This window comes from Pan troglodytes, chromosome 17 (genome assembly GCF_028858775.2).
Source record: "Pan troglodytes isolate AG18354 chromosome 17, NHGRI_mPanTro3-v2.0_pri, whole genome shotgun sequence".
In the NCBI taxonomy this organism is placed as follows: Eukaryota; Metazoa; Chordata; class Mammalia; order Primates; family Hominidae; genus Pan; species Pan troglodytes.
The window spans coordinates 58,998,376-59,014,132 of NC_072415.2; the positions used below are offsets into that span (position 1 = coordinate 58,998,376).

General features: G+C 51.6%; 1 protein-coding gene across 2 annotated transcripts in view; it reads right to left on the bottom strand.

Moving 5' to 3' along the window:
• Nucleotides 1–209: 209 nt before the first annotated feature.
• The window catches only part of SMAD7 (SMAD family member 7), a 31,136-nt gene continuing 15,588 nt past the window's right edge, over nucleotides 210–15,757 (bottom strand). For both annotated transcript variants that reach the window (XM_016933668.4, XM_016933667.4), the window contains exon 4: nucleotides 210–2,269. In XM_016933668.4, the coding sequence (XP_016789157.2) occupies nucleotides 1,731–2,269 (539 nt within the window). In that variant the 3' untranslated portion in view covers nucleotides 210–1,730. The remainder of the gene's footprint in view (nucleotides 2,270–15,757) is intronic.

Genomic DNA, 15,757 nt, shown 5'->3' on the forward strand with positions numbered 1-15,757 from the left:
CAAGAAGGAGGGATGTCTGGGCGGCTGCAGGTCTTTCCAGCACTCTTGAAGACCAGGGCTGTTCTAGATGTCTCTTTTGTGGCCCACGTCTCCCATCCTCCAAGCACTGGGCTGGGAAGACGCCAACTCAACTGAATTTGGATGAATACTCACTCCTCCCCACTCCCTCCAAGCAGCAGAAGAAAAAGGAGTTGGAGGACAACATGAAATCAAGTGTACATTTTAAAAATCGTTTAATGGAACATAAACTCCTTTAGAAAAACATTCAGCTAGGTGATAACACCCATAGAAAAAAACACCAATCTTGTGTTTATCTTTTTTAATTTGGCATTTGTTATTTGCATTTATATTAAAGCAAAGTGCATCTTTTCTTTATTTTTCTTGTTTATACACATTGCACAATACATAAATAATGATGCTTATAAAACGTCTTTATATTTACAAGTAATAATATATTTATATATAACATAAAATACATTTTTTTCTTTAATAAATCTCAGGTTTTTATTCAGGAGTCCTTTCTCTCTCAAAGCACTACAATGCTAAATTTCCAATGAGAATGCTTCTCTTGTTCATTTAAACCTTTGTAGTTAGAAAAATAGCTTATGTTAAAGTCTAAACATGCTCATTGAGCTAAGAACAGTGTCAAAGTATCATACGAGTGTATGAGTTGTAGAAGAAATGAAAGAAGAGTTAGGTGTCAGCCTAGGATGGTACCTTGGGTTATGACGGACCAAATCCTTCTTGGAGGGAAGGGGACTGCTAAGCATGTCCCTCCCAGGGACATCCCTGCTTGCTGGCCTAATAGCAGAGCTTAACACACAGGCTGGGAGCAGGCAGTGCTGAGCTGGTTTTCTAAGTCCGGGAAAAACCTGATGTCACCAGGGCAGGCAGGGGAGAGGCTGAGGGGAGAGGGCACTGGGTGAGCAATACTGTGAGGGGGCTGCCCCGGCAGCCCTTGGGAAGCCCATCTCAGGGAGATCCAGGAGCAGATGGCCAAAAAAAGAAAGACGCTACAATGGCAGGGGCTGGCAGGAAGGGAATAAGACAAGGATGAAAATAATTGGTTCTGGTTCGGCCACTAGCAGGCTCGCTGCTCAGAAGCCTGTGGACAGGCCCGTGTCCTTGATGAGGGAGAGGAGGGGCGGGGGCTTTCCCAGGCTGGGGACAGAGCCGTGCTCCTGGCAGCTGCTGGGACCCCAGCCGCCAGCTTGCCCAGGTACTGCCTCTGCCCCACTGAGCATGTCCAAGGGGCAGGAGAGACACCGCTTGGGACTGCAAACCTCTCTGCTGGGGACATCCATAAGAGACACAAAACAAAGAGCACGTTGTCTCCCCATCTGCCGCTCCTGCACACGCGTGCACACACAGCCGCACACTCACACTCACACACACTCCTGACAAGTGAAATGATGACCGCCCCCCTTCATACACTGTGTTTGGTGGTGCTTGGATTTCTGCTTCCCCTCTTCCTATCAGGGTGTCCTGCCGATCATACCTGCCCCTTCTTCCAAAAAAACCCCCAGCAATTCTTTTCATAAGCTATTTCTCAAAGAGCGAAACAAAACAGAACACAAACGAGGACGAGAAGAAGAAAACCAACCAACAAACAAAAAAAAAAACGACCAAAGAGTTTGCATGAAAAGCAAGCACTCAGGAGGAAAATATTAGCAGCAAAGTAGTTTGAAGTGTGGCCTGCTCAGCTCACGCTCTGTCCCCTCCGCACGCGGCTACCGGCTGTTGAAGATGACCTCTAGCCAGCACGGGCAGCTGCTGATGAACTGGCGGGTGTAGCACTGGCCCCAGCCCTTCACAAAGCTGATCTGCACGGTAAAGCCCGTCCACGGCTGCTGCATAAACTCGTGGTCATTGGGCCGCTGCAGGCTGTACGCCTTCTCGTAGTCGAAAGCCTTGATGGAGAAACCGGGGAACACCTTGTGTACCAACAGCGTCCTGGAGTCCGGGTTGTCCAGTGTGGCGGACTTGATGAAGATGGGGTAACTGCTGCGGTTGTACACCCACACACCATCCACCTCCCGCGTCAGCTGGATGCCGCAGCCGATTTTGCTCCGCACCTTCTGCACCAGCTGACTCTTGTTGTCCGAATTGAGCTGTCCGAGGCAAAAGCCATTCCCCTGAGGTAGATCATAGAAGATATCCAGAGAGGGCTCCTGGACACAGTAGAGCCTCCCCACTCGCGTCTTCTCCTCCCAGTATGCCACCACGCACCAGTGTGACCGATCCCCAGGCTCCAGAAGAAGTTGGGAATCTAGAAAACACATTGGCAGAGAGGGTTAGTGGGGACAGGCATTGGTGACTCCTAGAATGAAGACACCCGCCCCCCCACCGCACCCAGTCAGCAGCTCATCTCTCAGGACGAGACAGAAAGAAGGAGGCGGTGAGGCTAGTCCTGGACTTGCCCAGGCTCTTACAGCCCTTTGACCAGGACCCTGCCTTTCTTTAAGCATAGGAAGCGCTGGGTGCTGCTTCTCTCCAGGCCCCTGCCCATCAGGAGTCCAGTACACCAGCATCTGTGCCCACCTGGCCAACAAAGCCTCTTCTCTGCAGAGCACAGATGCAAAGGGACCCTTAGTAGCTTGGGTAGTCTGGTTTTAGGGCCTCAAAAAGCCTCAGCAACGTCCTGGAGTTACAGATCTTTCAACTGGATGGAACCTTGAAGGCCAGCTCCTCCCAGCCCCTTGTCATCCTGATGAGAAAACCAGGACCCAGAAAGCCTGCTGCTGGAGTACCAGGGGATGACACAGCCAGAGCTAGAACCCAGGTGTCTAGACTCTGGGACCACCTATGCGATGGTCTCTGGGTGCCTGTCACCCAGCTCTCAAATCAGTGCCGTGGTCATGAGGGACCTATCTGGTAAAAATAAAAATGAGGGTGGCTTGGGACAAAAACATCTATATTCCTAATAGGAAAACAAGTCTCAGTGTGTCAGCAGCAGCCCTGTACACAAAGGGTGAATTCATGTCAAAATGCCAAATCACAACATGCAGACCGGTATTAACCCGGGCTACCTTAACAAAGCTTCCTCCAGCCCAGACAGAAGATTATGTGTCTCAAATAGATGCGTCCCCCTTCTCCCCTTCTCTGCCGGCACCCCCATCCCCAGGGGTGCCCCCTCTCTCCCCTCCTTCCACAGAAGCATCTGGAGCCTGCAGGGCGCCCTGCTCCGCCCTCATCCCTCCCCTGCAGGCCCCGCCCCGCTTCCCTACACAGTCTTCCCACAGGCAGCCTGGGGGCCGGGGTGATTCTGGTAAGGTAATTTTCCTCAACAGGCACTTGGAGGACTTTAAAAGGGGGGTCACACGGAGGGAAAGGAAGCCCCGGTGGCGGGCATTCTGACTCCTCCTTAAGTAGGAGCCAGCGGGCAGGCCTCAGACTTGGGACCATAAATCTCCCCAGCCCAGCCAGACTGCAGGAACGCTGTGGTTTGTGGCAGCAGGGTGGAGACCGGAAGTCTTGTATTTGTTAACAAAAATGGGGACAGCAGAGGGGGAAAAGCAGAGGGGAAGGGCCCCACGTCGGTCAGGGCCTTGCCCTCGCTCCCTGCAGCCCCAGCTCCTCCTCTTGGGGACCTGGGGGGCACAAAGCAGGGGTTGAGTGTGAGATGTGTTTTGGTGTGGCCTTTGTGTTTCTGGAGTAACTGGGTTCAGAGTCAATGATGATGGGTTGCACCCTGCAGGGGGTCCATGGCGGAAGATGGGGCCGCATCCTGCTGCCCCAGCAGGCTGGGTAACTGGGGCAGCCCAGGACACTAACTGGCTCCAACTTTTACAGGCGTGTTAGGACCTGGGAACCCACTGGCTCCACTCAGTTGTTGTTGTTGTTGTTGTTGTTTTAAGTAGCAGCCAGTGTTGGATGGACGTGCCCGTCAGTAAGGCCATACAAATGTGCACACTGCGGCCTGCTGGGGCAGCCACAGACACACACACCCTGAGTAGCGGTTCCCTACAGACACCCCAAGCTGGCCTTCCCAAATGCCTGCCCCAAAAGCTCCACAAAAGGGGGACACTGAGGTCTCATTCCTTTCCCTCGACCCCCAACCCCCACTAAAAATCAACACCAGAAAACTGGCCGGTCACCGCCCCCCATGTAGCTTGGAAGTCCAGTGCTTGTGCATGTGCGTGTGCAAGACTGTGTCCATGATGTCAGTGTGTACGAGTGTGTGTTATGTGTGTTTCTGTGTGCACATACGTACTGGAACATATGGAAAACAAGACAGGGACAGGGAGAAGGTGACTCATCAGGCATTCACTTGTTTCTGCAAAGTATCCATCAACTGCTAATAAACTTGTGAGCGCTGGCAATCTTTGAACTTTCTTGCTGAGGGAACTCAGCTCTGAAGGCTACACCAAAGACCTGAACGCCCATGGAAGGAAGGACACATTGGCATCAAGTGTGAAGCGGGGGAGAAAGCCCTCTTCCAGGAGGCACAGCACATCCACCCGTTTGGTGTGGAGGAGGGTGTTCTGAAACACAAGAAGCTTTTGCTTATTTTCCCAATTCGGGACAACAAACCTGGCCTGGAAAGGAAGACTCGGGGAGCTACTGGGAAGGAGGCGGGAGGGAGGGAGGGAGGGAGGGAGACCCTCAGCAGAGCCTCACAATGCTTTGTTTCATGCAGCCAGGACCCACTGAAACCTGGCACCGGCCAACAGGAGGAGGAGGAGCAAGGGAGTGAGTGGAGTATGGACCTGAGATCGAGGTGCCCCCATGCCAGGCCTGTCAGCCACCTAGGCAAGGGGTGGAAGCCTTGTCTGCCAAGGGTGGGGGCCTCTGGGGGCAGAGGAAGCTGGGTGGGGACTGGAGCCTGAGATCTGTAGCAGGACGGGGAAGTGTCAGGTGGGTTTCTGTTTCATCTGTGCAGCCCGCCAGCAATGTGCTGCCAGACACCCCCTGGAAAAAGCATTTTTCTGCTGAGGTTAATGGCCCAGCCCAGAAAAACTGCAGTGCATGGATGTCGTGAATGCTGCTGTGTGTGAACAAGGGCCCTGAAGTCCATTTGGTGCCCTAACCCACCGCAGGGAGACTCCTGCCTGCTCCTCCCTCGCTGTCCCCTCCAGCTCCCCCACCAGCACCCTCTGTCCTCCCGTTAGGACAGCTCCACTCTCCTCCTGCCGGGACTATCTCTAAGCACACACAAAAAACAAGCTTTCCAGCAAAACCATTCGGCAACAGCAAAGGCCCCTCGAACACACACCCTTGTGTGAACATCACACCTTCTGGGGACCCTGCACGACATCCCCCATTGCCACTACAGAGATTCCCCTTTGCCCTGAATTCCCCGCCATTTGGGCTCATTTCTGGGAAATGCTCAGCTTCATCTTCACAGAAACACAGTTCCCTGAATCGGGCCCACAGCCCACACGAGTCTCCCCACAAAGGTCTGTGTGGACGCTTTGCTCCCAGGGACTTCCCGGGCCACGTGTCGAGGGGCTGGGAAGTTCAATCAGTACAAGGACTAAGGAAGAGCCTTGGCCTCTCGCTGATAGTTAACCTCTGAAGGCAAAACTCACAGTCCTTTGTTAATTTCCCTCAGCTTTATAACCTTTTCCGGTATTTTCCACAAACTTCTCCCCCTCCCCAGAAAACTGTACAGGGGCTTGTTTTAAAACAGTATGTGTTCATTTTAAAGCATCCAAAAGAAAAGCTGTGTTGTAAAAAGCTCACTAATCAGATGCCTGCTCACAATTTTTTCTTTTTATTACAGTGTGGGGAATTTTTGGAGCAACACCAGAAAAATGCTGAATCTGCCTAAAATTCCTTTAAGGTGTTGCCCCCCCACCACCTTCCCCATTTCCCTTAAAGCATAAAATCCTCCCTTTAAAGGGAAGGGGGAGGTGGGTGTTGAGAAGGGAGAGGACTTCAGCCTGTGTTTGCGCTCCAACTGGGGAAGACCACTTAGCAAGGAGCTCCCTGACTCTTACAAAGAGTTATTTAATTACCCTGCTCATGAATGAACAGACCAGACCCTTCCAGGAGACCAGAGGCTCATGAATGAACCTCACACCCCAGGTCTCAATGGCACAGGGTGACCAGGCCTCAAGGCCACATTTTAGGTTAAGCAAGGAATTTTCCCCTTCTTAAATGTTTTTCTTTTTTTTTTTTTTTTGAGATGGAGTCTCGCTCTGTGGCCCAGGCGGGAGTGCAGTGGCACAATCTCGGCTCACTGCAAGCTCCGCCTCCCGGGTTCACGCCATTCTCCTGCCTCAGCCTCCCGAGTAGCTGGGACTACAGGCACCCGCCACCACGCCTGGCTAATTTTTTGTATTTTTAGTAGAGACAGGGTTTCACCGTGTTAGCCAGGATGGTCTCGATCTCCTGACCTCGTGATCCGCCAGCCTCAGCCTCCCAAAGTGCTGGGATTATAGGCGTGAGCCGCCGCACCCAGACCCCTTCTTAAATTTTTAATTTGAAGGTGTCAGGAGATGAGAAAGAAGAAAAAGGGGAGGAGGGGGGAAAGGCCTTGCTCAGTGCCTCAACAATACCATTCTCCACCTGAAGGCAGAAGGCAGAGGGCAGAGAGGCAGAGCAGCTCCAAGAACAGCCATGGGGTTATGAGAACACGGGCACGCGTGGAAGAGAAGCTATCTGGGCCTGACTGGGCCCAGACACACAAAGGACGTACTTGTGGGGAGGGGGTCCCTCAAGATTCCATTTAGGAACAAGGGCAAGCTTGGGGAAAAAAGCCAGTAAAGACATGAGCTCCATCAGCTGACGCCCCACGGTTAAATGTGCCCAATTGCTAGGGTACCGGGAGCTAGGGTCAAAGGCGAGTGAGGAGGGGTCTCCACCGGCTCTCATCTCTGTGAGGCACTTGGATAATGAAGTGATATTCCTCTGCCAAAGTCCAACAGGGCCATGGGCCTATCAGCCCCCTCCTCCATGGTCCAGCAGAGCAGAAGGCTGAGGACGGAGAAGTTGGGGAGGAAGGGCGCCTGGGCAGGCACGGCCGCCTCCTGCAGGCTCCCTGTGCCAATCAGGGGCAAACGAAGGGCAGAAATGTGGACACAGACAGCTTGCACCTGGCAACCTGGGAGCGCAAACATCACCACGCCTCGCCAACGCCAGGTCCAGGGTCCTCCCTCCTCAGGACCCAGGCGCCACCAACGGTTGCCTCATCCTGTCTCTCCCTCCACATCAGACATCTCAAAGGTTAACAGCACCCATCCCCTGCTCCCAACCCTGTCAGGAAATTGGCTGTTCTGATATCAACAAGCCCTCTTCAGGGACAAGCCTAAGATAAAAGGGGACTCCAGTGCCAATCCATCCCATCTATTCTCACGCCAAACCATCATAATTCACAAGGACCCTTGCTGGTCTCTTGTTTTCAATAGGCGAATCCCTCCCCCAAATAGAGACGCGTAAAACTTGCTGAGATATCTGGGCTCACTTTAAGGGGCTGCCTCTAATCCACCATGCTCACAGCCTCATCCAAAAGAGGAAATAGGACCCCAGAGCTCCCTCAGACTCCTCAGGAAACACAGACAATGCTGGGGTTTAGAGTGAGTTCCTCACGGAGGAAACAAACCAAAATGTTTCAGGTAAACTGCGAGTTAATCAGAAAACACTGGGGCCCAACCCATCTCCACCACCCCATGCTCTCTCCCCAAACAGATCAGACGATGAATCCTGGCTGGTGGAAGGCTGACCTGAGAACACTGGATTTTTTTTTTTTCATGCTTTGCAGCATCTCTAGTGAAGTGAGATGGCTGGACTTGGGGGTGGGCAGGGGGTGCCACAGGGTCTCCTTCAAAGGCCAGGCTGCTTTCTAGTGAAGTGAGATGGCTGGACTTGGGGGTGGGCAGGGGGTGCCACAGGGTCTCCTTCAAAGGCCAGGCTGCTCTCTGGTTCCCGGGCCCAGCAGGCTTCGTTTCCACCCCTTAGCGCGTTCTAGCCATGGCAGAACCCCCGCCCCTGTGCCAACCCCAGAGGTGAGCCGACCAGCTACAAAGCCAGATATGCATTTCACACCAACCTCGCATGCAGCCTCCGGGTAACTTCAGCTCATCCCTAAAACAGGGTTCCCCCAAGGCCAGCCTCATAAGGTTGCTGTACCAATTTGATGCAAAAGTGATTGGGGCCAGCTTGTGGAGAGTGCTGCACACGCGTTGGTCTCATCTCTGAGGCTCCTGGGTTCTCCAGCCGCTCAGAAAATGCCCACCAGTCTTCCTGATTGTCTCCACATCCCCACACCCCATGGTAGAACAGTTCTGGGCCAATGCCTACACTTAATAAGCATTTACTTTGCATAGGCTGTGTTCTCTAAGTGGCTCATGACAACCCTCTGAGGCTGCATACTATCACCAGCCTATCTTAAAAAAGGGAGTAGTGGGGGTGAGGCACAAGTCACTGGCCGAAGTGCAGAGCTGCAATTCAAGCCCAGAATATTGCCTGGTGTGAGCTGTGGACACAGGCCTCTAAAGCCACCAAGCCCACTGTTCCTCTCCAAAGTGTCCTTCAGAACACACTTTGGAAATGCTGCACCAGCTTTTAGAGCTGCGCATGGGGTGCAACTCCCCTGCAGCAAGAAGTGGGGGGTGATACGGCTTTTTTGCCAGCAAGCTGCTCTGTGACCTTGGCCAAGTGGCTTGCCCTCTCAGGGTCTCAGTTTGACCTGTCCATAAATAATGTAAAGGGGACAAGGGAAGATGGCCCCATGGGCCCCCTTCTGCCTTCATGGTCTCTGGCTGGACTCTGATTCTCAGTATTAAACAACACTGGTTCCATTTATTTTTACTACCTTCCAGAGAGTAAGAAAACCACTTTGAGGAGCAGGGTACATTTTTGCATTTAATTTGCAACAATAAAACAAAATAAAATCAAAAGGGAAAGGAGGTTTGAGTCAGGTTTTGCTGTGTCCATCTCTAAACCAACTTTTTGTTTTTTAAATTTCAGAGTCAGAAATGACTTTTTACTCTGTCTTACTATTCATCACCCTCAAGAGACGGTGAGCCCCCAAGAGAGGATCTCTTTTATCACTGTCATCCGTCCACTGTCTGCCCAGGCTTGGTTCCCTGAAGTTTCTCCTCCCATCACCGCCCTCCTTGCCACCTCTCCCAAGCCTACATATTTCGCAGATCCTGCTGGTCTAGAACACTAATTAGTGACTGCGTCCTTACAAATTATGTTAAATAATCAATTCCTAGAACTAAAATGTACTCCCTGGCTCCCCAAACTGGTCCCACACCACCTCCCAAAACCCCCCAAGCATCTGAGTCTGAAGCCCCCAACCTGGGGATGAATGCTCCTAAGAGCATTTATCTCGCCATGGAGAATGTAATTGAGGGTGGCACGGGGCAGGGGAGGAGAGCCACACAAATCAAAAGCTCTTGTCTGTCTCGCCAGTCAGGCTGACGCGGCTTCCTTTGCCCCAGCATTCAGCCATGCAAATTACAGCGTGTACCCAGCTGCCTGCAGCCACTGCTGTCTGAGGAGGCCCGCTCTGCCCAGGCTCCTCTGAGAGAGGCCTCAGAGGAAGGGTGGGGACTCCCGACCCAGCCAACTCCATTCATAATATTGACAGTAAAGGGCCTCTCTGGCTGCTGTTTAGTGTGCATGCAGCCGAATCATTTCTCGAGTTCAAATTTCCAGATACTTCCCCTCCATGGTACACCAACCAGGTTCCCACTGTTACCCCCCAAGTAACTCAGAGCAGCTCTCTTCAGAAAGGGGGTTCACATATTAGCAGGCACAGAAGCCCTCAGCCCTGCATGGCATTGTCTGCTCAGCTGCCTTCCCTCTGGGCATGACCCTGGCACCCCCAGGAAGACACAAGGGCTGGGACAAGCATGGAACAGAAAGTCTGTCGTGTCCAAGAGAAACTACCAAGTCAAGTCTCTTACCTCACCCACCTACCCACCTGCCACCCTGAGAGTGTAGGAGATTCCCCAAATTCCCTATCTGGATTTCCAACTGGGCAGCTGGCACTGAATGCTGATTCATTCTCTCTCTCTCTCTCAATCTCTTTCACACACACACACACACACACACACACGTTAAAGCATCATGAAAATCTTAATACAAACCACTGCATCATTAAGCCAATTTTCCAAAAGGACAAAACCCCTAGAAGGACAGGACAGTTTTCCCCTGGTTTTGCAGGTGGGGGGGGGGCGCTCTGTGTGTGCAAGAAACCAAGCTACTTTTGCTGTGGGCCTCGTTTTAATAAAGCCCCAGGCTACCAGGACCCCTAGTCCTTGGAAGGCATCACAGGACCCAAAGGCAGACCCTTCTCCCACCCTATCCCCCACAGGTCCAACTCCACTCCAGTTTCTAGAGGGTAGGAAAACTGTCCGAAGACATGGAAAAATACAGTGAGAAACAAAAGTCCTTTTCATTCCTCCCCTCCCCCGGCTCCCCTTGTTCCATAACAATTATGAAAACTGTTGGATGGGATGGCATTTTGAACATTTACTGCATTCCGGCCAATAAATTCCAATGCAGGATCCGATGGAAAAGCTCCTTCTTCTCCTGCGAGCTCCCTCCCTGGCCCCCCTCCCCGTGCACTCCCAGCCCTCATTCCATCTCTCACTTTACAACCCAATACCAGGGCCTGGCCAGGCCAGGGCCACACTGTACTTAGAGGGAAAAACAACAGTACGACAGCCTGGAGACAGCGTGCAGACTGGAAAAGTTAATCATTACTTCTGTCTGCCTCCGTAATCTAATCTCTCCCGCTTGGACACACTCACTGTTCAGCCATCCCAGCCCTTTCACCCCTAAAGCACCCAGGACCTCCCAGACCCAAGCCCCCACTCCCTCTGGCGGGTCCTCCCACTCCTAACCTCCAGTTAGGAGGTCAAGGGAATAAAAGAAGAATGAAAGGGTCCCCCACCCAGAAGCTGCTGTCACAAGGCCCTGGAGTCCAACATACACGGCCAGCTGCTCTGTGCTGGGTGCCCCACCTTTCAGAGCCTCCAGGCCTCCCATAAACATGGGCTCCCATAAATGTGAGCTCCAATCTGGCTGGTGACTGCAGCAGCCCAGCACTGCCCCTCCCCCACCGCGCAGGGACAGACTGTCCCCTCCCCCCTTTCTCACTCCCTCTGCCCCAGGATTCACCCTCAAGCCCACCCCGGTGGGTAGGGCTCCCCCACCCCATGCGATCAGTGTGTGCCGACACACGACGCACAAGTCAAGGAGGCCCTACCGTTGGTGATGCCTTAAAAAATTAAACACAGAATGACAGTGTAATTTAGCAATTCCACCTCTGGGTATATACCCAGAAGAACTGAAAGCGGCGACTCCAATGGTATTTGCACATCCATGTTCACAGCAGCATTATTCACCATAGCCAAAAGGTAGAAGCAAGCCAAGTGTCCATCAAGCAATAAATCAACCAGACATGGAATATTCATACAATAAAATATTATTCAGCCTTAAAAAAGAAGGAAATTCTGACATACGCTAGAGTATGGATGAACCCTGAGGGCACTATGTTAAGTGAAATAAGCCGATCGCAAAAGGACAAACAGTGTCTGATTCCACTATTCTATGAAGTACCTAGAGGAGGAGGCAAATTCACAGACAGAAAGAATGGTGGGTGCCAAGTGCTGGGGGAGGGGAGAAGGGAAGTTAGTGTTTCATGGGAACAAAGTTTCAGCTAGGGAAGATGAAAAAGTTCTGGATGTGGACGGTGGGGATAATAGCACAATATGAATGTACTTAATGCCACAGAACTATACACTTAAAAATTGTTAATATGGTATATTTTATGTATATTTTACCACAATAAAAGAAAAAGGCCTCAGCTCTCTTAAGGCTCTCCTTTGCACCCCCATAACTAGTCCTCATAAGCATAGATTTCCTGAACTGGGGATTCCACGGGTGGGACTGGGCTTCAGCAAAGATATCGGCCCCCTGCAGATGTATACAAATTGTGGTATAGCATGCATTTTTCTGAACAGAGTCCTCAGCTTTCACCCATACTTGGAAGAGTTTGCGAGCCAAGAGACAGAAAGAACTACAACCTTTTTATTTTAAAATGGAAGCAGTCTTTGGCTTCCATAGGGATATCTCATCAATAGGGGGATCATTCCCACACCCCTCAAATCCAAGAGACAAAGATCACAGATCACCGAAGGGACTTGGCAGCCAAGCCCAAGCCCTTATTTTGCAGATGAGAAAACTGAGGCCCAGAACACAGAAATGGCTCCTGCAAGGCCATGTGGCCAGCCAGGGGCTGAGACACTCGGCCTCAACCCAGGAGAGCAGGCCAGCCTCTAGTGACAGGAAAGTGGAGGATGCTGGCCCCGCCATTGTAATTCTCTCCCAGCCCCCTCCTGGGACTAGGGCATCCTGGACACCCTGCGGGGAAGGTGGGGGTGCTTCTGAGTTTTTGCAGGCCCCACGATCCTGGGCTCTTCCCCAGGAAACAGCCCCCCAGCAGGGTTTTGATTGTGCCCCCACTGAGCAGGAGATGGGGCCCATCTATTTGTAAGAACGGTATGGTGCACTCAGATCACACTGAGAACTAACTTTTTAATTTTCCCTCTTGGTTACTGATTCATGAGGGGGTGGGGCAGGGCTGGCTCAGAGGCTGCAGTGAGGCTGACAAGGTCCCCAGGCCCAGCTCTTGATGATCCTCACTTAGCCTGCAGGGGAAGGAGACACTTAACAGCTTCATGAGGTGACTGGAAGGTGGGACAGGGGACAGGGACAATCATTTAACCTCCGAGTGAGCCACCCCAGAAAATGCAGACAGCTAATCTGCTAACGGCACAGTCATATCTTGGCGTCTTATTGTTTTTGTTCCTGTTGAGTGACAGTTGCAGATCAAAACGTAAGAAAGCAATACTGAAATGAGCACACAGTCGCTGGCCTGGTTATCTGAGTTGTCTTCTGGCTGAAAGAAAGTCCCAACTTTGCAAGATGAAATTGGAGTTGAGACCAGATCTTCCCTTTCTGCTCTGATCAAACCCCCCAGCAAAAGCAGCTCTCCCTGCCTTTTCTTCCTGGTGGGGCTTCACGGAGGAGCAAGAAGAGTAATTCAATTAGTGAACTCCACAGAGCTTGGAAGCCATCGGTTGGCCCCGGGGGAACAGACAGGGAAGGATGAACGTGAAAAGGAAACACCCTGGTAACTGCATCTTAGATTATTTCATCCAAACCCAACCCCAGACAGGCCAGGGCCTCACACACAGGGCTGACACCTCAGAAACGGGCTTAACCCTCAGATTTAAAATTAAAAAGCAAGAATTTCTTTCATCCCCCAGATGGTCTTCGTGAGAATCAAGTCCTCTGGAGTTACAAAGGGAAAGTCACTCCTGGGCTTTGAAAACATCCCACTTCTCTGGCTGTCAAGACATTAGATACTGTCTTTCCAGATGTTTCCCCACCCCTTGGCTGTGGTCCACTGAGGAGCCTGGCGCTAGGCTGGTCACTTCCACTCTGTGCTGTGCCCCAGGTACTACCAGGGTCTGGAGGGTGGATTATAACCACAGCTCCTGTTCTTCCTGCTGTCATCTTACAATCAGCAAGAAGCGGGGTGGGGAGGCGGGCTGGAACCAAAACCCGGGAGACCTACCTCTGTTTATCCACAAGCTCTGCTTTATCTCAATTCTCAACAGACCACACAACCAAAGCAGAAGTAGAAGTAGATGACTCAAGAGCTCGGCCCATCCCAGGGGGCCCACCCTGCACCTCCCCCACCTATGGCCTGGCTTCATGGAGGGACCAGGCTCCTCTGTCCTACAGAAGCTGCCCCTGCCTGCCTCCAGGTAGAGGCAACTCCTAGTCAATCCCCCCTCCCGCCGGCTCCATCCCCATGGATTCAACATCACCTTCGGACAAGCCATTCCATCTGCCAATTCTTAATTCTAACCCAGCCCAGGAACTGGTCCTTTGCACAGCACACAGCCTGGCACATAATAGGTGTCAATACATATTTGCTCCATAAACAAACCACAGGGACACACTGGCTTCTTCCAAAGCAGCGGGCCCACCTAGCTTCACACCCGGCAGAGGGAGGCACATGTGAACCCACCTGAGAGGGGAGCACACCTTCCAAGCAGGGAGTCAGCCAGAAGGACCAAGTCCCTCTCCCGGACTCCCCACGGAGGACACAAGAGAGAAGCCCTGTTCTGCACTAGGTCACACTCAGCCGCCGCGGCATATGCCACTGAGAGGTGTTTCCAAGGCAGGCGCCGGCCCGCCAACCTCTGTGGGCACACCACCTGCCCACAGCATTCTGCTTTGGCGTCCTGCTCTGTTTGGACAAGTTACCCTCACCAAGTGTTCAACAATGCTTTTACACACCCCAGGGCCCTTGTTGTGTTATGAAAACAAAACAAAGCACGCTAAGGAAAAAGCTGGGAGGGTGGGGGTGAGCGTGAGTGGAGAGCGGGCCAGCCACACACACAGGTCTCTTTCTTTCTGGTCTCTATCCTAAAGATGGCTCCTTGGCAGCACGGGCCAGGGCACCGTCCCATGCCCTGTGTCATTAGAACAATGACATCAACAAAGAGGGGATTTAGAAACCCAGAGACAAAAAATGGAACTGGACCTTATCTACACCACTGTAGGGCTGTGATAAGCCCCCTCTCTGGGAGATGCTTCTAGGTGAACCATATCACTCCTTCCTCCAAAGCACAGCACCGTTACTGGACACAGCTGTACCGGGGCAGCTCCAAGACCCATTTCCCCTCCACTCCTCACTAGCACCCTAGAAATAGTCTCAGGAAAGTTACAGAACTCCTGCAGGATGAGGGGGACACGGTGGCTTGAAAATACGAAGGCAGCCCTGAGTTCCCAGCGGCTAAGTGCCAGGTGCCTCTGTTAGGGGAAGGCAGTACCGGGGGTGGGTAAAAAGGCTAAAGGCGTGAGTAAATTCTTACGTACCCCCCATCAAAAAAAAAAATACAATCTTTTTTTTGCAAGTTAAAACTGAGCTAATGACACTGGGTGGGGCTCAGTGTTGAGGACTCCGCAGCCAAACCAAAATTAGCTTCCAGCCAAGAGCTGCTTGGCCTTACCATTTGGGGAAGGAAGCTGAAAAAGTCATGAAAGATTCTTTAGTAAAATGGAAAATAAGGCGGCAGTTAACATTTCAACTGAAGGTGACCCTTCTGGTAAAATATTTTTTTAAATAATAAAAATAACATAAAGTTCTCAAACAGCCTCTTTCTTAAAGAAAATGGCCTACACGTTCTCGTGGGAGTGGAAGGGAAGAAAAAAAAACACAAAACAGAAAACACGCTAGCCGTTTCTCAGCCACTACCTTTCACGAACCACTTTTTTCTGGAGTTATTCTCAAAAAAAAGATGATGCAATTTCCTGTCTTGTCCCAATATTTCCTGTTAACTTACAAGGTGAAAGTTATCACCCTGTTTTAAATAACTGTCCTCAACACCGCTGAAAGTCCCTTTTCCCAGCCAGTGCCCACCCCTATCAAAAAATGTCCCCATCTTAGAGTATAAATACGATCATTTTCTACACCTTTTAAGAGTTGGCTTCATAAGAAGCCTGGTTCTCTCTCTAGCAGATACTGAATCCACAGGGGCACCTTCCACGGGAGTGGAAGCCCACATCTCCCAGGTGAACCCACAGAGAGAAACAGAGAGGCTGGGGGGCAGCCGAGTCCCCCAAGTGAGCCAACAGGTTTAGGTAGAGTGGCCGGGATCAGGTGAGTGTTGCTTTCTTGGTGTGTTAACCACTAAATTGAGAACTGTGCCTCAGCAGTTAATAATATCTTCCCGCTGAAAATAGCCCGGAGAGGAAGCCTCTGTGTGACAGTAGGCAG